This window comes from Apostichopus japonicus, chromosome 15 (genome assembly GCF_037975245.1).
Source record: "Apostichopus japonicus isolate 1M-3 chromosome 15, ASM3797524v1, whole genome shotgun sequence".
Lineage (NCBI taxonomy): Eukaryota > Metazoa > Echinodermata > Holothuroidea > Aspidochirotida > Stichopodidae > Apostichopus > Apostichopus japonicus.
The window spans coordinates 19,564,714-19,592,474 of NC_092575.1; the positions used below are offsets into that span (position 1 = coordinate 19,564,714).

The 27,761-nt window shown below is 36.9% G+C and overlaps 1 protein-coding gene across 2 annotated transcripts; it reads left to right on the top strand.

The window, feature by feature from the left end:
- LOC139980457 (uncharacterized) lies at positions 1–27,643 on the top strand. 2 transcript variants are annotated; one of them, XM_071992057.1, is made up of 18 exons: positions 1–299; positions 2,356–2,584; positions 8,695–8,781; positions 9,223–9,301; positions 9,712–9,909; positions 10,646–10,783; positions 11,482–11,617; positions 12,772–12,863; positions 13,604–13,754; positions 15,693–15,811; positions 16,606–16,710; positions 17,684–17,940; positions 18,603–18,785; positions 21,094–21,442; positions 22,245–22,477; positions 23,042–23,631; positions 24,159–24,284; positions 25,039–27,643. In XM_071992057.1, exons 2-18 carry the CDS (start codon positions 2,391–2,393, stop codon positions 25,167–25,169), a joined length of 3,168 nt encoding a protein of 1,055 aa, XP_071848158.1. In that variant the 5' UTR covers positions 1–299; positions 2,356–2,390; the 3' UTR covers positions 25,170–27,643. The 2 variants fall into 2 exon arrangements, with proteins under 2 accessions (XP_071848158.1, XP_071848159.1); XM_071992058.1 differs by lacking the exons at positions 1–299; positions 2,356–2,584 and adding an exon at positions 6,912–7,870.
- Positions 27,644–27,761: the final 118 nt, after the last annotated feature.

Here is a 27,761-nt window from a genome sequence, read left to right on the forward strand (position 1 = left end):
CCTACGGGACCAATAACAAGATAGCCTCCGTACGTTTTTTGACAGAATCGGAACACACATATCACCATCCAGCAGCGTCTTCGTCATGGAAAAAGCCGTACATAATATCTGCATACGGAATTATTTTTTAAGGTGTTCTTATATAAGCATACATATGCGGTGTTGTTTCACACTTATATTATATGCTTGAATGAATGAAATTTTGAAGGAGTAACTTGAATGCAGAAGATGTTGGGAAAAAGTAAACGATTTATTTATAATATCAAGATTGGCCGAATGCCGGCGATGATGAAAACGCAGTAAGTTATATGATTAATCCAGTATGGATTTTCCAGACTTAATATAGGTATCGATAGCTGTGTACATGCAGGGTTTCAAATACACAGAGTATAGGCTGTAGGCCTATTTAATTTATTAGTGGCATTCCCACGTGGAACTAGTCTACTAGAGAGTATTCGTTTAGCCAGAGAAATAAGGTGCAGATTTGTTACGTTTTAAAATATTGTTTTTGTTATAGACAGGCCTGGTCTGCCTACTAACTGACAACATGAGCGGATGAACAAGGAAGGTGAAAATTTTCCCCCTCCAGTGGCTTTTTTCTTTCTGTTTTGAATAAAAATATAATGGAGCTGATACAACCGACCCACGCACTGGTCTCGAGTTTTTTGTGAAAGTAATGATTCTTAAATCCGTACATTCATATATGCCCTCCACAGGCGTAAACGTATTCATACTTCTGGGGTTCTATATCCTCCTGCCCAGAATAAAATCCCGGGGTGGGGATGAAGAGTCATCATCTTTGTAGGCCTAATCCACGTTTCATGCTCTTATACTTCTGTCTTTAGTGTCATCCAGACACATTTATCTTTCGTAACAACAAAAATCTCGACATAAACTGAGATTTCAATGGGATTCATCTTAAGTTCGTTTCGTTTCATACGAATTAATAGATTATTGTGAAATATGTTTTGGCTCTTTATTGGAGTGGGCCGGGGGGGGGGGGGCAGGATGGAGAGAGGCCCGTCGCATGAGAATCGTGAAGATGATATTTGTTCCCGTCCTCTTTTGTGAATGATTTCGACCTTTTGTGTGTGTGCGTTCTTTTGACGGTAGTTGGTGTAGGCCATATTTTAGGCGCAAGACGAGTTTTAGTAAAGTTTTTCTGTGAACATTTGATTGTCCACATATTAATAAAATTATGATGTAATTCGTCTGTTTTTATGTTATATATTTCTTGTTTCACAACCCATGAGCGATAAATAAAACAAATCTGGAAACGGATTTCTTTGCAAAAGTTTTCAGCTAAATTAACAAACTTGAAACATAACACTTCTTCGATTTACTCCAGTTGACTGATATAAATAAAATGACAGCGTGTGATAATTACCATAATGGTGGAGTAGATTACGTAATATGGTAATTATGAACCATGCATGTAAGAAATATAAACTGTACACGGATATAGAACACTTATATCATGTTACAGTGGGTGATGGCTCCACTTGAGTAATCCTCTCGATGTCTGTGTATTTGCTGAACGGACTTACTATGACGTCACAAAGTGCATTGGTCAATTAACTCAATATAACTGGCCGCATATACGCTAAAAAGTATTATCATCGAATAGGCCTATCCATGTACATAAGTTTCTGACGGTTGTCTGGTCGACATTTTGTAATTACATCAAAAACTGGTTTCAAATTTTGCATGTAAAAATTTACGTGCATGAACGTACGATCATAGTATCTTGCAGTGCTTCAATAAGGAATTTTCACGTACTCGATTTCGAAATTTGTTCGCATTTTAATGGGATAAAACTCCAGAATTAGGCAAAATGTATAATAAAAGAAGGTTCGAAGTTGAATGCATGTGTTCCACTGGAAATGGGCTTGGCAAATCGAGCAAGGAATTTCTGCATAGAAATAAACAATTGATTTACCAACATTCTTACATCATGACGTAGCGTGTCTTGATCTTTCTCATGCAAATATAAGATAAGATATATAAGATATAAGAATCTTTATTGGCCATAAAAGGAATTGGAGTTCACTCCATCTCGGTATACATCAACGATAAGAGGTCAGTTTGTAATGCATGGACCTGAGCTGAAAATGGATGTCGTCATGACGACAGTTGAACATGTAACAACATTTGAATATTCAAGTTATTAATGGAAAGACAGAAGTATCCTTTTCGTGGTTTGACCTCATCTTGTACAGGGAACGTATATGTATCATGTGTTAAACATGTATGCATATATTAATAAAAACAAGCAAATAAACATCAAGCACAATAAAATAACAAAATAAACAAATATACTGAGAAACTTCAGTTTTCATCCATGCATCTTGTTAGATAACTGACTTGTCGTACCAATATTATTCCAAACGATGAGAGGACATCGACGGTGGGAGGATAGAAGGAACTCAGACGGCAGTATTCTTCGAAAAAACCCTTCGGACTTTGATGAAGAAGTTGACCTATCGAGACGATCTAGTGATGGTCACGCGTCCAGTCGGGACTGCAGCAGTGGCATTAGCTTCCTCAGTTTTAAAGAGGGTTCAGCTAGCAGAAATTCTTCTGTGTAAGTAAAATCAGGTTGTACGGTTTTGTCGTTACTTCTGCATTTCTTACAGACGTCGAGAGAGAGAGGTCGGGCCCCGGGGACACACATTTTTAAATATCCGGGTCCCCTTTTACGCACTTTTCAGTTTTCCGGGCCTTGATTGTGAAAACGGAAAATACACCATTCTTTACCGCATATTTTCCCGGGCCGTCTAGTTTTTTCCCGGGCCCGATAAATATTGACCATGTAGAGACCCCGGGTAGTAGTCCATGCACTGTCTCCCACTTACGCCAGGCCTGATAATATTATGCAGTTCTATATGTATGGTATAATGCAGATGGTGTGATGGGAAGCAGAACCTAGAGGAGGATATCATGTGTTCCAAAGAAAAACAATTATAGAAGGTGTTCAATCTAAACACATAGCGCTAACTGAAGCTTTATTTGTAGAACGCCAATTTTCCGAATTATTGCCGTTTAGCATGCGTGTGCGTTAGTTGTTACCAATGCGATGTCCATTCTACCCTTCCGTAGAAATGTAACACCTTATAACGAGTATGTAACGAGATGGAAGAATTCGGAACGTTTCTTGTGTTACAGTTTAAGAGGTCATCAGTTACAAATTCAGACAAAACTCTCTGTTAATTTGTTTATAAAAAGATCTCAATTTTCTCATGGTAATACCCTGATTGAAAACGGGTTGAATAGTATTGTAGAAAACAACCCTACCTTCCATGGTAACTTATTGCATATTCACAGAACAGTGTCGTGACCAACGAGTCAGCAGAGCGGACTGCGGTCACTGCGTTCCTACATATTTCGTCATTTAAAATTCGCACGAAAGATGGACGATATGTTATATCGTATAAAGACACTATTTGCAGTCTCGTCTGAAATTCTGAATACCTTATATATCTGTTTTAAATGCGTGGTTTGTTTTTATACTATAAGGAAATACTTAATTGGCGCTATATATGACCGCCGTGACACACTTCATTCAAACAGTGTAGTTGTTGCCTAGCAACTTATATTACAGCGCGATCCTTAAAACTTGACCTAGCGTTAACAAATACTGTATTGTCATTGTAAACGAATCTGAAAGGGCCCCACAATCACCTGGCCCTTACCTGCCCCGACCCATCTCCGCCCCACATAAGGTAAACCCAGCTGGTTACGACTCCTAATGTGAAACAGACAAATTAATGGTTGTATGATTGTATCCACGTAAAGGTTTTACTTAAATTAACCGTATCCAGTTTTATCGTATGACTAAATTTGATCAGAATAACTAAAAGTTACAACCGAACGCAAAATACATCTTAAAAGTTTTATATTATTTTGTAGTTTTAAGGTCAACAGTTTTACATTTATGCCTCAGATTTAGTCACGAATGACAACGCTAAACTGGTGACACGGTCTGAAGGTGCACCAGTATATAGGAGCAAAGGCGGGACCTGAAAGTCAGAGAATATACGTTTTTATGGCAATGGATGAACTTATTTGGATGAATGATGCAAGCTATATAACAAGAGCAGCAACGCTGTAGAAGCTTAGCTTAACTTCTATTTGAGAAATCTGTTTTGATTGGCGATATTTCTGAGCAGTTTATCCATTTGTTTGTGCGAAAAATATATGACATAGGTGGCATAACGGTGTCATTTCCTTTCCTCCCATCTCCCTTTTTCTTGAAATTCGGTGACTTTTCCCAGAAATGGACTGATTTCATCGTTTGTTAGCCCCCGAAAAAAAGTCCCGATATTGTCGTATTCTGGGAAATTTCCTTCAAATTGGAAACACTGTCACGAACTTATTTTATGAATAGACCGTTGTACTTATTTCTAGGGATAAACTATGCCCATAGCAAAAACGAAGAATCAACTGCATATGCACTTCGTATAGTTTTCGTTCATGCAATAATAGAACGAAAACGTAAAACAGTTATCTTCTGCTAAATCTGCTAAAATGTTGTGGATATATCCGTATCACGCATAGGCGTACGGGACCATTTCAGTTTGGGGGGGGGGGGCAGAACTTTTTGTGCCCGAAAGTTCCCGTGACACTATCTAAGCGGAGCGCCACCATCAGTTGGCGCGTAGCGTACAAGAAAAATTTTGGCAAACAATGCCTCTCAGATTGCCGGAAACGGCACTTCTGAGGCCTTTCAAGTTGCATCTAAACATTCTTTATTTTATAATCTCACGTTTTAGAAATTTACACTTCCCCAAAAATTTGGTAAATTAGAAGAAGAAAAAATGGTAACATCACTTTGAAGGGGAAAATGGGACAGTATATTTTTTAAGCTCCTATTTAGTTACCTTATTTATTATTTTAACACGGTACTCAGCTACCTCCAGAAAAATTTACATTGTTCAACGACACGTAGGCGGGATAATGTCGCTGTGTCGGGTGAGACTGCAATTTGTCTCACAAAAATGTATAAAATATAACAAAGAATATGATAAACCTGTACTTCTAGGCTTGTAGGCACTCCCCCCCCACCATCCATGAAAAAGAATATGTTTCTTATATACACTCATGTCGGGGATGTCCAGGTCAAGGGCGGCGGAAGCACTTTAATCTGGGGGGGGGGGGGCACCGACATCAAAGGGCACTTTGCAGAAATTCGATTGGACTGATGCAGCCTTATATTTAGTACCCTTTATAACTCTTATTGTATTATCTTATTTGCGTATACACATCACTCCATCAACATCCCCCCCCCCCCTCAAAGAAAATATGTATAGCACTGCAATATCCAATGCGCAAATTGGAAACAAGGAACAAGTTTTCTTTTGAGACAAAATGAGGTGAAATCATGCTAGTTGCTAATGTAGGAATCTTCCGAATTAGAGTTTTTTTCCTTGTTAATATCTTAAAAAAATTTTTCCATTCGAAATAGCTTTGAGTTTGACCCACAGAAAATTCATTAAAAGTAACGGGCTTAGCCAGGAGTTGCAAAGTTGTATGCACGACTATCTGAGCGGAGCGCCACCATCGGTTGGCGCGGAGCGTACTAGAAAATTTTTGTTTTTACAAACCCCTCAGATGGCCGGAAACGGCCCTCCCGAGTGTTCATTCTGGTTCCCTGGCCTCTTGCTAACTTGAGGCACCTCAATTTTTATCTAGAAGAAAGGCACATTTTTAACCTGAGGAAAAGTGGGGGGGGGGTGGGGGGGGCACGTGCCCCATGTGCCCCCGGTTCCGCCGCCCTTGGTCCAGGTATACAATTGACTAGTTAGAAAAAAAAATTGATCGTGCAAAAAGCGTGGTAGCCCAGATGAACTGCGCTTACGGTGATGTTACAAGGAAATATTCGGGCATCATGATGCTAAATAAAGAAAATCATGGAATTGTCGGGCAAAAATTTGAAAAAGATTCGGGCAAGCTACTGCATATTTATATATATATATTTATATATATATATATATATATATATATATATATATATATATATATATATATATATATATATATTTTAGAATTTTTTTTTCTCCTCTTAGGCTGCCCGAATTTTTCAGGACTTTTGCCCGAATTTCTTGTCCTCTGGAAATTTGGGGGCAGTCTGCCCCCCTGCCCCCCCGCCTCGTACGCCTACGGTATCACGTTTGATTTGTGCTGATTCAAAATTGCTCATAAACATTGCACCCAAACAATAATAGAACGACCTGCAACTTGTTTACAACATAGAAATTGGTTTAAAATCAATGTACCACAGAGAAACGTTAAAGAGTAGAAATCAGCTCCAACAATATAGGTCATTCTCACATGTCGCATTCCACACAAAAATTGGGGATCAGTTCAAATTGTTAATCTGCCAAGTAGTCCATTTACTCAGTTAGGAATGCCAGAGGGAAATGCAACTTTATTTACTAAGCTTAAGATGGAGACACAGCAGTCTGCACGGGGCAGGGGCGGTCCCGTATGACCCGGACAAGCTGTGGACCTGACTCAGTGTTACTCACCAAATTTGTTATACATTACAATCGCTTTGGTACTTTTGAATACTTTTTGTGAACATCCTTCGCTTCTCCGACTTATTGAAGGGTGTCGTCTTCCCTTCTCTGGATCCTATGTGGGTAATCTTCCTTGTTTTTCATTTTGGATCCACCATTGGTACATTGAAAGCTTACAAACTAACAATAGCCACCCAGAAGGGCCCTAGAATATCTTCTATAAGCTCTCTGTCGTTGCGTATATGTACGGATTTCTATTGGTCAAGCAATGAACTATATCTGAATGTGTAGCCAATCAGAAGTTAGAAAACTAATTGAAGGCGAAAATCCTAAAGGTACCGTATATTTGTTTAATACGCACTATGTACAGTATAGTGCTACAGTCGGTTTGTGGCTACGTACCCTGGGCAAAATGATATCGATTTCGTACTGAATATCGCGATTGTTACATCGAACTACAGCCTACAGATCGTAGTTATTGTTGTTTGAGTACACATATCGATCGTTTCTTACAAGGTTAACAGGTCCTCCACTGGATTACCAGCTTTGTATCAAAGGATTATGACTGAGAATTATCAGCTGCAAAAGATTTACACAATAACAACGTTGTGTTGGGCCATCTCCGTTGAGTCCTTGGTAACGACCAAAAGGCGGTGTAGTGTAATGTAGTGATAATGTTACATGGTGATCGAACTGCTTCAGCCTACTTCACTAATACTAACAGCACAATTGGTGTACTAGTATTACTACCTGACTCGGCCTACGTTCTAACAAATTTAGGATAAACGTGACACTCGTTCAATGCGTTATGATATTTTTGTATAGCGGATAAACATATCATATTTTAGATTGGATTCATCCGAATAGGATTTATCAATTTTCGATATCAACGCAAAGAAGAATTTTATCAAATAATAACGATTGTTTCCTTCAAGTTGTAAAGATTATGAAACATGGATTAACCTAGACTAGAGATAGGCTAGCCTTAATAGAATTCAGCTTTCAATTAAAACATAAATAGGCCCAACTATAGGGGCCTAGCCTATCGAACTGAGAAGACATGTGTAGACAAACTTGAATGTTCCTTGCATTACGCTGCAAAGTTCTGGCCCGTACGCCAGCAAAGTAATGGAGATATTAATGTTCTGCATGTACACACTAGCACAAAATGGTTAATAATTAGCCCCAAACTACAAATCAGAAGAAATCAGTTGAACAATGGATGACTTTGAATTTGGTGAATCTTCCAGTAGTGGAAGTACTGAGGATATCGCTAATGGCTTTGGGGAAAAGCAATCAGATAAAAAGTCAAGACAAAAGACTTTCTCTGGTTTGTCCCATCAGTCTAGTAGGTAAGCAAAAATATCACAAGAAACTGCAGTTGTGTAATATTTTGTACCATACATCCTATCCTCCAAGTAGGCTAAACAGTTCATGTACTGTGTAGACAACTTTTAACAAACCTGATCTATATATGTGGCACGTCAACATTTGGTTGTTTAGAAATCCTTATGTATAGTGAAACTGACAACTGCAAATATTTTTGGGTTCTTAAAGCCAGGCACGCAGTCTAGTAACGAAGAATGTCATTTTTCATTATTTTTAAATATTTTCAACTAAACCATTGAGCTTTCCAATTTATTCCATACATCTTGCTAGAATCATGTTTCAAACAAAGGAGCTATTTGAAAGAAAATCTAATCAAGTACACATGATGAAATATTTCAGTTTTTTCCTGTCATTTGTCACATTATCTGCATTTTTTCATATACTATCCCATTTTGGTTACTTTCTGAATTTGTCTTATATTTCACTTTGTGATCTCTTCCTCTCTTGGTGTACATTTTTAAATTGATTCATGTTATTCTGTTTTAATTACTTAGGCAAAACCTTAGCTTGAGCTTCATATTAATATTACCTAAATTATAATAACATTTTAAAACGTTCTCATTGGATGCTTCTTGATGTGGATGTTGAAGGTACATGATAAGTTAAGGTAGCATTCACTACTAGTCCCCACTCCCAGAGTACACTATAGTTCAAGTTTATTGAACAGTAAAGCTTTTATTCGTATTAAACAGGATAATAAAGAAAAAAACAATGAAAAACCCCCAAAATCACTGAGCTAATGTAAATCAGATTTGTGGTAAAAACAAGAAATTCTTTTCTTTTGCAGGAGCACTCTCATATCTACCACAGAATCATTGGTAGATGATTTTGACCCTGAAGAAGGAGGTCTGTCCAATGTTAATGTTGTGGTGAGGTAAGGTTTTTAAATCCAAATTAACTTCATGGGTTTTCAACTTGTGTAATTTCACAATTTTGTCGCACATTTTGTGGCTGTATCTTGGTAAGTTTGCAGTCATTAATGTTGAGTTCATGTAAACTTATGAGGTGATATTACGACAGTCATTTGGATTTCTTTCTGTATTTAAGTATTAATTATTAATTAGCAAAGTTAAACAGACCTTCATTCAGTACATTGATAATCATTGAGTATTCAAGTCTGTAGGAGGAACTTAACTGTGTCAATCAAAGTAATAACAATTACTACTGCAGTATTACTTTATTTGACTAAATATTATTCCAGGACTGTATTAGAAAAAATAAAAATTGCTGTGTGAAAAGTTATCTGGAGTATCCTTAAGTCTAGTTTCATATGCTAAAGAAGTGCAATAACTGTTCTACCACTTTCTTGCTGTAGAATCCGTCCCTTGAGCGATTTGGAGAGAAAACGAAGTGATGGTTCTTGCATAACGGCTCAGGCTCCTGCAACAGTTGTGGTAAGGTTATGGCATGGGTTTCATTGGCATTAATTTTGATCGTTGATATTTTGAATATTTTATTTGAAATATTTTTTTTGTATATTAATATGAGAACATTATTTCTCCAAGTTAATTATGGTCTCCTTTGTTACTTTTCAAGGTCATAAATTCCAAATAGTATGATGTTAATTGATGGCACCTATGAACACTTTATGATGGAAGTGATCAAAGTCTCTACATTGTCAAAAAATAGCTGTCCAATCCAGAATTTGTGAGGAATATTATTTTTGTTCGTACAACTTGCGGCGAGGTGAGGCATATAACAGAGCCGTTCTCTTTCCATTATTACAGTATATATATTCATATCTATATATATATGTATAGTTACCATCTAGATTAAGAACGTGTTTTGAATGATTATTTCTCAGATTGAGAACAACAGCAAAAGTAAGACGTTTACTTACAATGCAATATTCGACGAGCATGCAACGCAGGAGGATCTTCTGGATACATGCGGCATCAAACAAATGATCGAGATGTCTGTGGAGGGTTACGCATGTACGGTGTTTGCCTATGGTCAGACTGGATCAGGAAAGACCCACACCATTACAGGACCTACTGGCAATGTAAGCACCACTTGAAACAAGTATTTTAGGTTACCTGGAACAGCGTAGGTTACTTGAAACACATTGTAGGTTACTTGAAGCATATTTCTAGGTTACTTGAAGCATAGTTTTAGGTTACTGGAAGCATATTTTAAGTTACTTGAAACATATTTGAGGTTACTTGAAGTATATGTTAAGTTACTTGAAACACATTTTAGGTTACTTTAAGCATATTTTAGGTTACTTGGAGAATATTTGAGGTTACTTGAAACATATTTGAGGTTACCTGAAGCATATTTTAGGTTACTTGAAGTATATGTTAAGTTACTTGAAACACATTTTAGGTTACTTTAAGCATATTTTAGGTTACTTGGAGAATATTTTAGGTTATTTGAAACACATGTTAGGTTACTTGAAGCATATTTTAGGTTACGTTACGGAAGCATATTTTAGGTTATTTGAAACACATTTTAGGTTACTTGCAAATTTGGTTACTTGAAACACAATTTAGGTTACTTCAAGCACATTTTAGGTTAATTGAAACTTCTTTATAGGTAACTGGAAGAAAAGTATATTCAAGTTCAGCAATTACATTCTTCCATGTTACAGGTATACTTCAAAGTTGTGTTAAATTACATGTTCTAATCTGTTTCATTTGAGAGCGAATCAAGTTTTATTACTCAGTGTTATGCTGCATTATAGTCCTGCTTGTTTCTGATTCATATCAAACATTTGTTTTTAATCTCTTTTTAACCAGAATGGGAATACGTTACCAAAGGTTGAAGAGGTTGGGCTCATACAGAGGTCCTTTGGATACTTGTTTGAAGCAATGGGAAACAAAGCTGGGGCGACATTCACTCTTTACGCATCATACCTGGAGATCTACAACGAGCAGGTATATTCATAGAATTAATTAAGATTTGTGGAATTTGTGAATCAGTTTGGAGGGATAGATAAAATGATTACTAGCATGTACTTTAATGATGCAATAGAAACAGATATATGCAAAGTGATAAATAACTGTAGAATATCAATTGTAGCAGTAAAATGTCTCATGTTGAATAAAACATGGAAATGATAGGCTTGCATTGATTGATTTGATTGCCTTTAGTAAATGTTCAGGCCTCCTGGGCAAACACATGGGTTGGCTAGTAGGGAGGAGAGGACTAGAGGTGATACATTTTTGCATGTTTATGTGGTACTGTAAATATTAACCAAAAAGTATTTTTTACTTTTGCTTTAACCTTTGACATGAGAGTGAAAAAAAATCATCTTATTGAAAAGAAAAAAACAAAAGTAATTGAGAAAATACAGCTAACATTTGATTTAAAGCAAAATCACAAATCTTCAAGAGCCCCTATTTAAGGATATGATTGATATTTACAGAATAATGCAATTTTTTTTTAAAGTAATCTATTTATGCATCCTTGTGTGAAAAATATTCAATGTATGTTATATAAGAAAGATATGGTAAAGACTTTGAAACAAAATGGTTTTTACAAACGTAGCAATTGTATTAAACATCATTTGGGATATTGCTTTAGTGTATCATCTGATGAAATTGTGCCTGGGGTTTCTGCATTCATATTCAAGGTGAAGGATTTGCTTAATCCATCCTCGAGGGAGTCCTTGTCAGTCCGATGGTCAAAGGACAGAGGATTCTACGTGGAGAATCTCTTCATTGTTGAGTGTGAGACACAAGATGACCTCCTAGCAGTTTTGGAAGAAGGTTAGTTTTTCATCAAATTTTTGACTTACGTTGTCTGAACTGCAGTGGTGGTACCAGAATTTCCAGTGTGTGGAGGGGAGGTGGGGGGGGGTGGTGGAGGGGTGGCAGAGGTCTTCAGTTTTGTTTTATCTGAGCAGACTAGGAAGGGATGAGGGATTGGGGAAAAGGATCATACTACCATTGGTGCTGGTCATACTACCAACCATACTACCAGGATCATACTACCACCGCCCAATAGCAAATCATGTTATCCGACAAAATTTAATGATGGTGCAGGGAGAATGACCACTAGAGCCTGTGTCGTAACAGTATGTAGAAGCCCCCATGTAGGGATTTATGTACGATGAGTATGGTACTGTTAAAGATATTTGCAGACAACTGGTTGTGGACTGAACAGCCACACAAATTATGAAGAAATAATCTATCAAACAAAACACCTTGACAAAAGAAATTCCCTGAATCGCATTCACACGCAGAAATGAGGAAGAGAAAGTTCATTTTATTTCATAAAAACATTTTGTATACAAAATTCTAACACCTGTACATGATTTCTTTAGAGTCTTCTTTAAATTTAAATATCTTTTTATAGCAGATTCTTGCTGCCTCTTGTGATGTTTGTTTCTTTTCTCATCTGGTGTCTGTTCTTTTTCTTTAAATAAATCGGGCTGAAATATATTCTTTAAGAGAAATATGGAAAAATGCAATGAAACAGTCTCTACACCCTATCATGTCTACTTCAAATAGATTTTTACATCCACTTAGCCTTTTGGTAAATATGATACGAGTATTGTTTTGTGTGTGTACCTTTGTGTGATCATTGTGTCCTCCTTTGAGTTGTCATAGTGGCCAGCAAGAATTGATAGTAGTAGTACATATAGTGGTGTATGGCCAGGTTTGTGCAATAATATTGATTCCAAATAACACTACCTATTGTAGGAGCTTGGAGTTGTAGACTAACTATTGAGTGCTTTTGTACTTGTTTCTAAACAAAAGCTTTTAACTTGTCAAAGTATATAGATCAAATATGCGGGTAAATTGAAGACTAATTGCTAATGAAAACTTTTGGTTTCTTTGCGGCTGAGTTGACTTTTTCATTTGCAATTAGTTTGTTGTATCGTTTTAACTATGTGCTGCAATTCTTTTCCCGCTACAAGGAATGCGACAAAAGCAAATGGCTACGACTAACATCAACGAACATTCCAGTAGAAGCCACACCATAATGTCCCTTTTAGTAGATTGTGAAATGGTAAGTCATATCTATGGATAATCTACTACAGTAAACTTGCTGTATATCTGAACTACATTATTGGGATTCAGAATTGATATGTTTTGTTTCTACCAAATGAGCCTTATAATAGTTTATGTGGCCTTTGAGGACTTGTATAGAGCACACAGTGGGTATCAGCCTGTTGAAGGTGGGGTGGGGTTGGTGGGGGGGGTGCAATCTATGGACAGCCTGTGAAGTTTGAGTTGAGAAGCCACATGAGAGGCTTTGAAATTTGCATTTGTCACTACAAGTTAGAAGAGGTCAAAACTAGAAAACCATAGTGTCTCAAGATGGGTAGCATAACTATATTTCACTGGTTGGCATATGTATTGTACTTTATGAAGGTACAGTAGATTGTTGATCTTGGTGGAGGGTAAAACTCAGGATAATCTGTATAGAACTGTTGTTCATAGACATGTGCCAATGAGTTGTGCTAGTACTTTGTTATTTCAGTCAAGAGATTTCAAGCACCAAGGAAGCAATGATTGGGTCATCCCAATATTGACAGTGTATCAAACTTGCCAGATCGTTGATTTTCAAGAAACCGTTAGTACCAACGTACCATGAAAACATCGAATGTTCAACCACTCTAGGAAAATGTTTCATGCTTTATGGTAGATGACTGTACACATGCATCTATAAGAATATGAGACCCTGTTACAGAGTTTGCACCTGTATCGTTTGAACCTCAAGGAATGTTTCCATTTCATCACCTCCAGCCTGACCAAGAAGAAGAGGGTCTTTATCTCACCAAAAGAGGCAAAATCAGTTTCGTAGATCTTGCAGGGAGTGAGAAAGTCAAGGAGATTGGCTCCTCCAGTGAACTTATTTCGGAGACGACCAACATCAATAAAAGTTTACTAACATTGGGTAAACATTATTTTCTAACATTTCTTAACATAGAATTCTTTTTCCGTACCATATATGCCAAAATATACTAAGAGTTTGGCATTAGGGATGGTCAAATAAAAAAGCGATAAGTATATTTCAATCTGTGATACAATTGTTTTTTTTAGAAAAATGCATTAAATGCATGAAAAACAAAAGTGATGTAAAATTTAGAAAAGTAAGTGCCAATTACACATTAGGTCAGATTTGGATGGATTACTGGTTCTTGTTGAAAGCAATACTTACTGTCAATGTGAAACTGGTGGTTGGGAAGTTTCGTTTTCTTAATTTTCATAAATCTTCCTTTATTTATAAAGAATGTTCTGTTAGGGCTGATTGACTGATTTTATGGTATTTGAGCTATGTGCAATGAAGATCAATGCATAAAGTTGAGTTGGTGTCGCCAAATTGTTAATGCGTACGGTAATTGATAATAAAATAAAAACAGAAACATAAGGCTCTTACTAATTAATTAGACCCAGTCAACTTTCCTTTCCCATAATGTAGTAAAAGTTTAATAATTTTTTTTTTTCTTTTTCAGAATCTTCAAAAATGTAGTTAAGTAAACGCTGACTCATTAATCATAATTTTGGTTATAAAATCTGGTATCTTAATTTGATCAAAATTGAAATCATATTTTGTCTAGTACTCAGTAGGTGTGAATGAAATTTTAGACCAGATGCAAAATGGCTGCTTTAAAAGTTCCCATTTGCAAAACACTCATGTACAGTGGTGTTAAATATTAACTATATTATACTATAGTGAAAACATAAAATTAAGTGTATTTTTTACTACAGCGAATGTGCTTGTCTTCCCTCTATCTTCTTACATTGGATATTTTAATACAACTGCTTCAATCTACGTCTATTGATCTCAACTTATATTAACCAAGATGTAAATCAATAATATTTGGCTTCCATATGTCTGTTCATCTGATATTCTCCTGGTAATCCATCAAGCCTGGTTTGTGAATGCTCCATTGATGTCCATTGAATGGACAAAGTTGCTTTTGTCTCTCTTGAACAGCTATCTCTTTTCATTGTTAAGTTTTGTTCTGCATATTTTCATTAATATGCTGTCGAGGTTGATACAGGTGGCAGGCAAGTCAGTTAATAATGGAACCGGTCACCGATAAGTATAGAATAAGTATCGACTAGATTCAAATTGTAAAAGGCAAGTAAAAACTTGAAGTGTTGGTGGCTATAAATAGTAGATTAAGCACTAGTTCTTAAAACTCCTTTGTTTATATATATATCTATGTATTTGATGTTCCAAAAAGAATCAATGCATACATTAGTAATAAATTTGCCATATTTTGAGGTTTTTGTATTGAAAATGGCAGATATAGGATCAAGTCAATTAGAATCAAGGAGAAAATATTGAGATGAAGTTACGTGTTGCTATGGTAACTTTGACATCTGTTTTGATGTCAGTTGTTGATGTTAGTACTGTAGTGTTATTGAACTAGATGTGAATATGCAAGAAGTGAGTCTGTTTTTACTAAATTTATCAGTGATAGAGTATATGTGTGAATTGTCATTTGTCGTTGAAGGTGTACAGCTACCGAACATTTTACATAGTTTTTGGGTATGTTCATTGAAATTTCAAAGTATTTGGTTATTAGAGACTGGAATTTATGAAATTTCCTTTCCTTTTTCATAACGTCTTTAAAGACTTGTCTTGAACATTCCCAACATGAAGTAAATAATTGCAGTGAAATGTTGGACACATTTTTATTTTGTAAAAAAAATCTTTTTTTTTTATCTACATGTAGGTTTTTTTGCCTTCTCATACAGCTCCTCATTTGTATTATACAATTTTTCAATGTTCACAGATATATTTGTTTACATACATATTGAGCAATCCTGATTAATCAAACTTTTGTATTAAAGTATTGAAATTAAATTGTTGTCGTTGTAGGGAATTGTATCTCTTCATTGAGTGACACCAGGAAACGATCGGGTCACATACCGTACCGGGACAGTAAGTTAACAAAACTTCTAGCTGACAGTCTCGGAGGAAATGGAATAACGCTGATGGTAAGTGATGAGTCTGTTTTTCTGAAACAATGTGATCAAAAGAATGGGTCTTGTTAACATGTTTTTGATATGATGCTGTATTCTGCAAAAATGCTGATATTAATGTTCACTTAAGTGGTCCTTGATAAACTGTGCATGGGGACTGGTGAGGCCGAGATAACCCTGCAAAAAATGTAAAAAATAAAACAAGAGACATAAAGAATCAGTTGAAGTTTCATTGCTAAAATATTCCCTTATGATGATGAGATGTAGGCTGATGGTAAATAGCCTAATTCAAAAACTCTTATTTGGCTGAGGAAATATTGATATTTTGAAGGATATTTTCAAAATATATGATTATTATGTAGTACACATGTGTATCAATATAATTGTTGATGTCTATATAACAGTGTTATATGTGATTTATAATTATACTGTTTCATAGACCTGTGTATTTATTTGCAAGTATATAGGTGTAACTCAGCATCACTGGGGTCCTGATAAATGTTTGTGTTTAGTTATATTTTCAGACAATAAAACTAAGAGATTATAAATAGTAATCTTAACCTAATTTAATGTTTACGTTTTGGTTAAAACTTATTTGTATTACTCTTTATTGTTTTAATATAATTTCTTGTATTATCCTTTTGCTTGTAGAGGGCCTTGGGGCAGATTAGCACTTTGCTAACCCAGTCTTGTACCCCTCTTCAAATATTGTTTTTTTGTAGTCGTATAGTAGTAGTAGTATAGTAGCAGTATAATAATCATAATAATAACAACATCTTGAAACCTTTATTATTGATCATGTCAATCAGGTTGCCTGCATATCCCCATCCGCTTATTGCTTTGCGGAGTCACTCAGCACATTGCGATATGCAACAAGAGCCAGAAGAATAAAGAATAAGCCAGTTGTCCGCATGGTGAGTAAGGTTTTATTTTTATTTGTGATTATGTAACAACATTGACATGGAAGCAGATTTTTTTCTTTCACAAAAGTTTTGAAACTTTTTGATGCAAATATACTATTTGAGGATTAAAGTAAACATGGTCTCTAGATGTTTGTATGACATTTCAATAATGTTGTAAAGAGTAGCAGGAATGGTGAAAGGCGTCCCTTTATTTATCAATTGCAGATATTGAAAAAATAGTAAATTGAATTTATTCAGATCTGGTTAATTGAAGCTGTGTCTTATTCAGGCAAGAGCTTTTTTTTTTTGATTTCTCTTCTTCCTCCGAAATTTACACCTCTCAATTTCCGTAAACTTCTAACAACAGCGTTACTGTATCATTCCGTCGTTTGCATGTTGTTCATTACCGATGCATATTCAAACTGTTGGGGGACAAAAACCATTATCCTAACACACTGTAGCATGCACAAACTGGAGCCTGTACTGCAATTATTGCAACGATATTTTCTTAAGTTTCTTCCAGGCTCATCCCTGCTTATAGTGAAGGTCACCAATCATTCTTTGTTGTTCTGTTGTCTCTTACTGAGTGTTATCTGCTTGACTTGATAATAAACATATATCTAACATTTCAGGGATATATATGCAATCAAATTCATTTGTGGGAACTATTAGTTTTGTTCGCTTTAACATTTACTAGAATATTTTTCAGTTTCATCTTGTGTTGAAGATCACAGCTAAAATAATCTGCTACAAGTTAGTCTCTATAGAGTTATGATCACTAAATATGCATTTGCAAGAATCGTGATTCTGATCAAAAGACATTGTCTGATGAATCTAGATAAGCACTGTCCCAAAAGTAACCTCACAGTTCTGGGGAATCTAGTCAAAGAAGACAGAGAAATTTCCCAAACACAGATGCGAAAGTTATGACGAGTACCTTTCATAATAGTTCTGGAATGATAATCAAAAGTTATATTTCTGGTAGGATCCTAGAGAAAAGCTGATTCTCAGTTTGAAGAGAGAGGTCAAGCTGTTAAGAGCTGAAAACCAGTATCTACGGCAACGGATAGAATACCCAGCCCAGGAGCCAGAAGTCCAGATGGGAATCACCAAAGAGCGTCCCCTTCAGAGCGGTAAAGGTGGACAAAACCGGACCGAGGGGGAGCAGACAGGACCAGAGATTGATGAGAATGAAAATCAGAAGGTTCCCCCTCAATTGAATAAACGGGATACCATACACAGGTGGGTGTGGTGTCTATTTCTGGCTTGTGCAGACATGGATTAAGGGAAATTTTGTTTTGCTAGGAGGAAAGAGTAAGAAGGAGGAAGAAGGGGGGGGGGGGGGTGGTAATGGCAGAGAAATTATTTTTTGCTTTCTCAGTTTGTATTTATTTCTTTTAATTGGCACAGCAGGATAATTCTTTCAGAAAGTGGATGATGCTAGCTAGGCCCTTTGAGTTGTTGGCCAAAAGAGGTGATTCTCCATCTCGTGTACCGTGACTCTTTATCAAAGATACTGTACCTGGAGGAGATTTATCCAGTTTGCTCATTTTCATTTGTGCAGTACAGAGGGGTGTGGTGGTTTGGAGGAGGGTGAGGTGGGGGTGGGGGGATGGAGCTGTGGCTAGCTTTATTAAGCCTTGCTGGTTTTTGCGACCACTTTTGGGAAGATTTCCAATGCTATTGGTCATGCACACATGATAATTGGAAAGTGTTGTAGTATTTATATCGACTAAATTGGCTAAATTTGTCATAAGATCCTGCTGCCACCAATCAGGAATCTCTGTTTCTTCGTCATCGATCGTCAGTGGTACCATCTGTAAACAGTGAATATATGAGATATCGAAAAGCAAATGATCTGCGATTTATACTGTTATTATAAATATTCTTTTTGTTGTTTGTAGTATTGGTAAATCTGCAGCTGATAATAGTATTTATGAGATGATACAAGAGTACATGGTAGAGAATGAAACACTGAGGAAGGAGAACGTTGGACTTCAGAGCGGCAAGGAACAATCCAAGCGGGAACAACAACAGCTCAGCAAAGAGAATGAGAGACTGATGAACAAGCTGACACATCTTGAAAGGTGAGTATACACCATACATTGTATTTAACTGATAGTATTATATATATATGTATATATATATGTATATATATATATATATATATATATATAAAGTGAATCATTAGATGACAAGATACACTGTATTTGATTTGATTTGATTTTATTCGCACTCAGATTGTTCAAAATACAAAACTATTACAAAGACAAAATGGACAAAAAGGACGGAAAAGAAAAGAACAAAAAGAGTAACAGGAGCTAAACCCATTAGGCTGACTGAACGTCGGCCCATTTCCAATGGGGCTCTATAGACGAAAAATTGCACAATGAATGGAAAAAACTAGGGAACCAATAAATAAGACACAAAAAAAAAAATGAAGATATTGCACAAAAACTAGAAAAGTGCCTCCCTCTCCCCCCACCCCCATAATTACATGAGATGCTTCCTTAACTCAGCTCTAAAAAGATGAGAAGACTTAATGGATTTGATATGATTTGGAAGAACATTCCAATCCTGAGTTGCCGTGAAGTAGAAAGTAGAGCTAACACCACCCTTAGAATCAATAACATAGAAATTGTGATGTCTTGAATGAGTCCCCTGGTTATGAATGGCAGAGGTTTTGGTGAAATTGGTGGTGAGGTAAGGAGAACTACAGTTGTTAAGGATTTTGTGTGTGTGGTTTAACCTAATGAATTTAGCTCTACTCTCTACGGATAACAATCCAAGACCAGAAATTTCCTCCTGCCCAACATGGAATCTCGGGACTTGCATAAGTATGAAGCGAACCACTCTATTTTGGGTAATCTGAAGCTTCTTTTTAAGAGTATTATTGAGGCCTGTGAACCAAGAAGAAGAAGAGTAGTCAAAAAGACATTGAATAAGGGCCATGCAAAGCAGTCTTCTGCACCGTTGATTCAGGCAGCTGGCTTGGCGATACAGAAAATGGAGCCTGGCATTGGCCCTTTTAATAACATCAATGGCATGCTCGTTAAAGGACAGACGGTTGTCGATTAAGACACCAAGGTATTTGACAACATTAGTAGCAGAAATGAATTTTGAAGTCACCAGCTTTTTTGAGCATGCCATTAGTACCAAAAAGAATTACTTCAGTTTTCTCAACATTGAGAGAGAGTTTGTTGTCAGTAAACAAGTCACTACACGCTTCCAGGGCCTCTCCAAGTCTTTGGGAAATCACCCTGGCGCTCTTGTGGGAGAACAAAATGGCACTATCATCTGCATATAGCAAGAGCTTAAAATCAGTGTTCAATGAAACACACATGTCATTGATATAGCAGAGAAACAGGATAGGACCCAAAATACTCCCTTGAGGAACGCCATAGGTGACCACCATTGGCTCAGAGAAGCACCCGCCCACGCTTGTGACTTGAGATCTACCAGAAAGATATGAAAGAAACCAGTTAATTGATTTGACACCCATAAGTTTTAGCTTTTGACATAAAATGTGATGGTCAACCGTGTCGAAGGCTTTACTAAGGTCCATCATCACCATACCAATTAGGAGGCCTTGAGCTTTGCGGGTTTTGATAGTGTCATGCAAATCAATTAAACAGGTGTCATGTAGATGATTCAACGAATTTTGAGCAGACAGTGTTGAATTATCAAGATACATATATTGAATTCCCCGTGGAAGTTAGCAGTAAGGTGATATAAATTTGCATAGTAAAAGGTGTTATGTGTTTGTTATTAAATTATGATTTTGATAAATTTTACTCCATAATCACAAAACATAAATTAATGAAACACAGGGAAGATTCACATTATCCCAAGATTCTTTGTGGGAAGAATGAGATATTGAAACAAGATATATATACATATGATTGTGGATAAGGCAAAGAACCAATGGAATGTTAAATCATCTCATTGACCACTTTTCTGAGTAAAAGTTTAGATTATTCACAATTTTTTTTAGGAAAGTATGGGATCTTACCTGATTTAAATGCAGTCCTTCTATTGTGCAGTCTCAATACTTACATTTGAAAAAACCAATACCATTGTTCCCTATCAAGATGAGGAAGTGTTTGCATGGGTACTAAAAGTTATTCTTACTGTATAAGAGGGGCTTAAAAAAAAAGACATCACCAATGGTTTTTCACTGTCAAGCTTAATAATAATATTTACAAACAATGTAAAGTCATGGACTAACTCTGGCTTAACATTATTTTTAAGTTTAAGCCTCTTTCATTTTGAATTTTAGCTATTTTTCCATCAGCCTACTTCTCATCATCATAAGGGAATATTTTAGCAATGAAAATTAGCAATGAAAAACTGATTCTTTATGGCTCTTTTTTTAATTTATAAATTTTTTTGCAGGGTTATCTCGGCCTCACCAGTCTCCATGCACAGTTTATCCAGGACCACTTCTGGTCACTCTGCACAGAGCCAATCAAGTGACCCTCTATCCCCCTTCAAGAACCATCCTGTAAACAGTAACCCCCTGTCACCATTCATGCAATCTCCTGGCTGGGGACCCCATATGCAACATCAACAACAACAGCTGGTGCAACAAATGCAACCAATACCTAACAACAATCTACCCCAACCGCAGCCCAGCCAATCACCCTGGGCAGTGGACTATTACAGTAACCAAAACAAAGGACCTTTAGAGGGTCAACAGCCCAGTTGGGGTAACCCTGTGGCACCCTTGGGCCAGTGGCGGCAGGTGGGTGCTCAGCTTTCAATCTATTTTGGCTATTTTCTCGTCCTGAAACATGAAATATCTTCTTTAAAATATCAGTTTTCCAAGTAATTATTATTCTTTCTAAAAATATTACACATTAATATACTTTTCTTAGTAAAGAAACAGTTGGTTCTGTTTGTAATGGAGCCGCTCCATCTTAAAAGATATTACATTATACCAAACTTAAATTCATTTTGTTGCATAGTAAGTGTCATAAATATGTTAAAAATAAGAGAAAATTTGTTTGTATTGAAAAAAACGAAATATCCATCACAATGAGATGTACCTCAGTCATAACATTTGATCTGTACTATCTGTACTCTTCATCCAATCAATTAAGCTGCAGATTGCTGCATCATTTTAGAAGAGAACAAATACTCATACAAGATGTATGGAGAACATTACAGTAGCTATACTTAAAATGAGTGCAGCACCAGGGTCCATGACACAGTTGGGTCAAGAGAGAGGGAGTGGTCCTAAATAATATTACAGCATGGTTTTCATGTGGGCATGGTGTCTATGCAAGTGGCTATTTCAGCATTACTGAACACTGGTATGACTCCTGCCAGACCTCCCGATCCTCCCCCCCCCCCCACCTCCCCCAAACTCCAATATTTCAAACCAGTGTCAGGGTCTCTGAGTGCAATAACATGAAATACAGGTTTAGTAATGGAATGCATAAAAGCAGCTGCTGCTTAGCACAGTTAGAGATCCATTCTTGATTCATATGAAAGGTTTGCCACTCCATGTTCTAGAGGTTTTCTGAATTGATTGCACGTGATAGGTGGCGCCTGGTCAGCTTCCACCGGTGGACAGTGTTAAAGGCATGCCTGATGGGTATCGGAGGTTGCAGAGGGAAGGTCAACCCAACCAAATGATGAGATCCCATCAGTCTGTCATACAACCTCATCATCATCACCTGCACCAAGCAAGTCAGAGTTTACCAGCTGCTCATGGCCCACAGGCTCCTCCACTCCAGAGGAACTATGAACCCCCTCAGTGGAGTCCCAAGAATAGGTAAAGTATCAACAACATTTGTAAGGTCAAATTACACCTAGGGTGCTTTCTTTTCCACCCTGGTGGAATGGAGAAGAAGGCACCTTAGGTGCAATTTAGACTTACAAAATCATTGATGAAAGTTAGGAGTAAGATTTGAGTCCAAACGCCTGAAGGAATATTATTACAGAGAGATTTCGTTGTTCAGCCACACAGTACCATTATCCAGTAAGCGTGAGAATCACTAAAAGTGATTTTTGTAAGCTGTTCATTAATGTTTGTTGACTGTGAAACACCTCAGTACCCATATTCAGTAAGTTTTAGAACACTAAAAGTGATTATTGTAATTAAGCTGTTCATTCATGTTCCTTCACAGTGAAACACCTCAGTACCCATATTCAGTAAGTGTAGAACACTTAAAGTGATCATTGTAAGTTTTATCATTAATGTTCCCTGACTATGAAATACCTAGCTGAACACTTAACAAATTTCATATAAGTGTCCAACTATGTTTTTAAATATGTAACTTCTTAAGTCCTGAAATATATGCTATATGTTATCAAATTGACATTTCTCTCTTTACAGACCTCCAGATGTGAGTCAGTCCTTTCCTCCTCCAAACACGATGCCAAAGCAGACCGTTTCCCCCAAACCAATCATGAGACCTCTGCAGGAAGAGTCTTTAAATCCTCACATTAATACAGAACAGCAGGGATTCATCAATCAGAGAGGCAAGATACTCAATGGTAACAACCCTCAGATCTCTGGAGGAATCGACGATACATCTGAGAGAGGAGCTGGGAGGCAAACACAGACAGAAATTTACATCCCGCCTCTCGGCAAAGCCCAATTAGGAGATGAGTCCCAGGAGGCCAGTACTACACCACCACTGCCGAGTGTAATCCCGAATATCAAACAGGAATTACAACCAATTAAGGATACTGTGTCTGTGGCTACCAGCCGTCAGGGAGGGGGAGGAGGGGGTGGGGGAAAATCAGGAGGGGTGGGTGGAGGTGTCAGGGTACAGGGAAATGTGAAAGGCAGTACAAAGAAAAGTTTAAAGCAACAGGCCATCCAGAACTCTGCTGCTGCTGGTGGTGGTGGATATGCTGCAAAATCCAAAAATAGTCCAACAGGATTAAAAAAGGGAGGCAAGAAACAGCAGTCTCGAGATGGTAAGAAAACCAATAAATATTGATATTTTATTGATTATGTTGGGAAAATTTGTGGAAGTCAGTAGCTTGATGGCCATTTGGTCGACCTAACTAGATTCACAACATAAAAAAACCTGACCAAATTAGATTTTTACATTTTTAATTAGACTGATTTAAATTAAAATTTTAACTGTTTGTTGGAACTGTTTTCAATTTCACAGATAGGTAGATAGCATACTCTGCTTTACAAATATATCTTCTGTTTGTTGCACTTTTAAGTTCTAATGTAGGAAATTTCAGAAAAGTAATTTCTAAGTTAGCTTTGCCCACTCTTGCCCACATTTGTCATACCTGTGGGTTGTTGCTCACTTCCCCAGCAGTTTTCTTGTCCAGTATTGCATCCCGGAGCTCTCGTTGGAGAATTTCATCATCTCAATGGTGAAAATTCAACCTTTTTTTCATTTTTAAAACAAATTGAAACTTGTGTTTTGAGTTAAGCTAATCGATTTTGTCTAGCATTAACTGTCTATTTTTACTCTCCCCGATAGTCGATATTTCATCCATTCCCCGTACACCCTCCACCACTCCCCCTGCTGTTAAGTACGTTCCATCCGGTACCTCAGAGATGATCGCTGCATCTTCATCAGATCAAAGTAGGAGTACGCCACAATCAGGTGAGTACTAGAGAGCGTGGTGGCCAATTGGCTAAGGAGTCGGACTCGTGATCCAAGGATTGCTGGTTCGATTCCTGCCTAGTTCATTACGTTGTGTTCTTGGGCAAGATGCTTTATCTCACTTGCCTCTCTCCACCCAGGGGTTAAATGGGGTACCTGTGAGGTACCTTGTCATTGGGCGCAGTATATAACTGCTGCCGACTGGAGGGATTGTCTCTGGGACAGGTTATCATTGACCAGGGGTAATATAACATCTGTAAAGCGCTTTGAGACCTATCGCTGGTGTAAAGCGCTATATCAAAAGCAAATATTATTATTATTATTTATTATTACTAGTATCGTAAATCATCTCTAAAAGTTGCAAGAATGAGAGAGTTCCAATAATAGATTAGATCATTTATATGGTTTCTACAAACAAAAGTGCAACTTCATACTGAGGAGTTATTAGCTTTTAAACTTGTTTGTGTGGTTTGTGGGAAGGATTGAGATATGTATAAACAGAGTGAGGGGGTCTGAGAGATGGGTTCCAGGGTGAAGGGGAATCCCATGCTCAAAAGGCAAAATACCTATGGCTAATCAACGATTGTTTTTTTTTTTTCTTCAAATTTTAGTTTTTACACATGCATTGTGGTACTATAAGATTGGTTGATTGTTGTAACCTCAGGAAATCTCTTGTTCATTGCTGTAAATTTGACAAATATTTATTTTTATTTTTGTACATTGTTTATTACTTATATTTTGTATTCTTTCAAAGATACCTTGAAGGATATCAACCATAAGTTAAGAGAGGAGCTTCAAGCATTGGATGGAGAGATTGAGTACATGAAGTATGTCAACAAGGCAGAGACAAAACCAACCACCAAACTGACAGGAAAGAAAAGGTGACGTATGGACGGCAACTGCAAATGAAGTCCTGATGACTTGTGTAATGAGTGTCTGTTGGATGGCAACTGCAAATGAAGAACGGATGACTTCTGTAATGAGTGTCTTTTGGATGACAACTGCAAAAATCAAGGCTGAACCAGCTGATTCCCGAGTCAGTCTGTAGAACCAGGTGGCAGAGTCAGTTTCAAGAACAAGGAGCAGAACCAGGAAGAAGAACCAAGAAGAAGAAACAGGTAACAGATGCCTACTGTAGTTCACAGACAGTAGAACAAGGAAGTGGACATGGGCTGTAAAAGAGAGTAGAGGACCCAGGAGGCCAAACCAGGTAGTGGAACCAGGTAGCAGCACTAGTTGGCAGAGTTAGATAGTGGAATCAGCCAACAGAATCAGGTAACAATACCAGGTAGCAGAACCAGAGAGCAAAGACAGTTAACAGACCTAGCTAGGAAAGACTTTAACTACGAGTCTATGGTGTCCAGAATATCTTTGGAAAGATGCTACAAAATATCTTTGACATTGAGGTGTAGGGATGACTATTTTTTAACCTTGGACAGTAATATTATGATTTCTTAAATATAATGGTCAACAGAAGGTTTACATAATCTAATGTTATTCTTGGATGAACATTCCGTATAACAGCTTTTTGTTCTGATCCAACAAAACATTGCTGGCATTATCTAGCACATGATTCTCTTTTGTGAGGATGCAGTCACAGAGGACAATTCAGAGGAGCTTTCTCTGTACTGTTACTTTCAGAACAACTTTACACAAGTCAATTGCTACCTATTTAGAAGGTGGGAAAATTTTTTGATTATCATTTCTGAAACTGTGACCAGTTAGGGGAAGTTGATAAATGTGTAATCATAATCACTTCAATCAATAGCAGCTGAAAAAGAAGGCTATTAAATATTGTCTTTGAGCATTATCTTTTTCCATATCTACATATATCTAACTATATAGTCTTCAAGGAAAGTAATAGTAAGTCTTGTATCAAGTTGTATGGAGTTACAGATAGTTTTAAATATGCATGTGAGCATTTATCTGTCATGTATTCAACCAAATAAAATGTGAAAGAAAAAGTAAGGTCAAAATCAAGCTTTAATAAGGTAGTATGTTAAGATATATGATAAGTTACATTAGGTCATATATTAAGTTATATAATATGAAATAATAAGTTTGAAATATGCCTGTGTGAGCTTTTATCTTTTTCCACATTATAGCTGACCAAATGTAGTCTTAAGAAAAAGTTCTACTTAAATCTATTTGTAAATCTTATTTTATATTTATAAATCTGTTTGTATTAAGATTTACGTTAAGTTATATTAAGTATTGTATCAAGTTACATGAATGTACATCAAGCCTGGACAGCTTAACCCTTGCATTACTATGTTGAAAAGTATAGCAGCAGAAGACTAACTGCATACATAATGTACTTGGTACAAAATTGTGTCATCCTTCAACCACTTAGGTCCCCACTCACAAAGTTATTGCTTTCATGTAAAGGGCATTGAAGCCATTTGTTCCAGCGATCCAAAATGTGACCCTATTGGTGATCAGATAAACCTATTCCTCACTGCTATGGTTGAAAAGTTCATCTAAATATCTGATTCCTGTAAATCTTGATGCCATTGTTGGAAACTAAATTTACGAGAGAGATCTACACTTGCTTATTCCAGAAATTAAATTAAAGTCATACTTCTGCAGTGTTCTATTAAATGGCAAATTCTTCAAAGCTCTTATTTCTCCTTTTAGTAATGTAACATTTGCTCGTCAGTGTAATTGGAATTAAATACTTCTGTAAACAAATTTCTGCTAAGGATAGGAAACGCCCTCTGTGTATGAATGATGCGTAAAATTTAGATGAAAAAATATAGTTTGTCTTCAACTCTGTTTCTATTCATGTGGATGTCGGTAGATAAATTCAAAACATTTCACAAAATGCAAACATTAACATCAATGTGATCAAATGTGCTGTGAGGATGTGTCTTCTACATAGTAATGGAGAACATTTGAAATCATTTATGCAATGAGCTGCTGCCTACAGATAATCCCAGTTTGTGATGTTAAGTATCGATGGAAATCTATTTGAAGTATTATTGCTTAAGGTGGATGAAAACTTACTGACTTGGGATATGGAGGGTGGGGAGGAGGGGGGGGGGAATGTTGGGAAAGGAGTGGTGAGTAGGTTACTTAATCTTTTGCCTTGATTTATTGACATTCCATTTTTACATTGAAATAAACCAGTGCAATATGGAAGTATCTTGATACTTTGCTTTACATTAATTTGTCTTTTGTATTTTACTTGTGACTTTCAACAATACTGAGCAAACTGACGACACACGGACCGCTCATACAAGTGGTGCCAGATACATTGGTCTGGATTATTTCAGACAATGTTTGGGAGATGGATTGCAGAGGAGAGTGAGTGTGTTTTAAGCATCAAGAAATGATTGTTCCTCTACTTCCTGAAACTTTAAACCTAGCTATGTGCTACATGCACTGACTAGGTGATGGTATATTTGTATTGAAAAGTAGGACTTTCTTGATCATGCCAACAGTGGTGTGTGTAAAACAGGTGGTTCGGGTGGGAGG

Bases quoted from the DNA above. Each gene is read 5' to 3' on its own strand.
- LOC139980457 (XM_071992057.1), top strand. From the start codon at position 2,391: ATGAGAGGACATCGACGGTGGGAGGATAGAAGGAACTCAGACGGCAGT. The intron at 22,478-23,041 runs GTAAAGTATCAA...CTCTCTTTACAG, and splicing joins CAGTGGAGTCCCAAGAATAG to ACCTCCAGATGTGAGTCAGT. The intron at 23,632-24,158 runs GTAAGAAAACCA...TCTCCCCGATAG, and splicing joins GAAACAGCAGTCTCGAGATG to TCGATATTTCATCCATTCCC.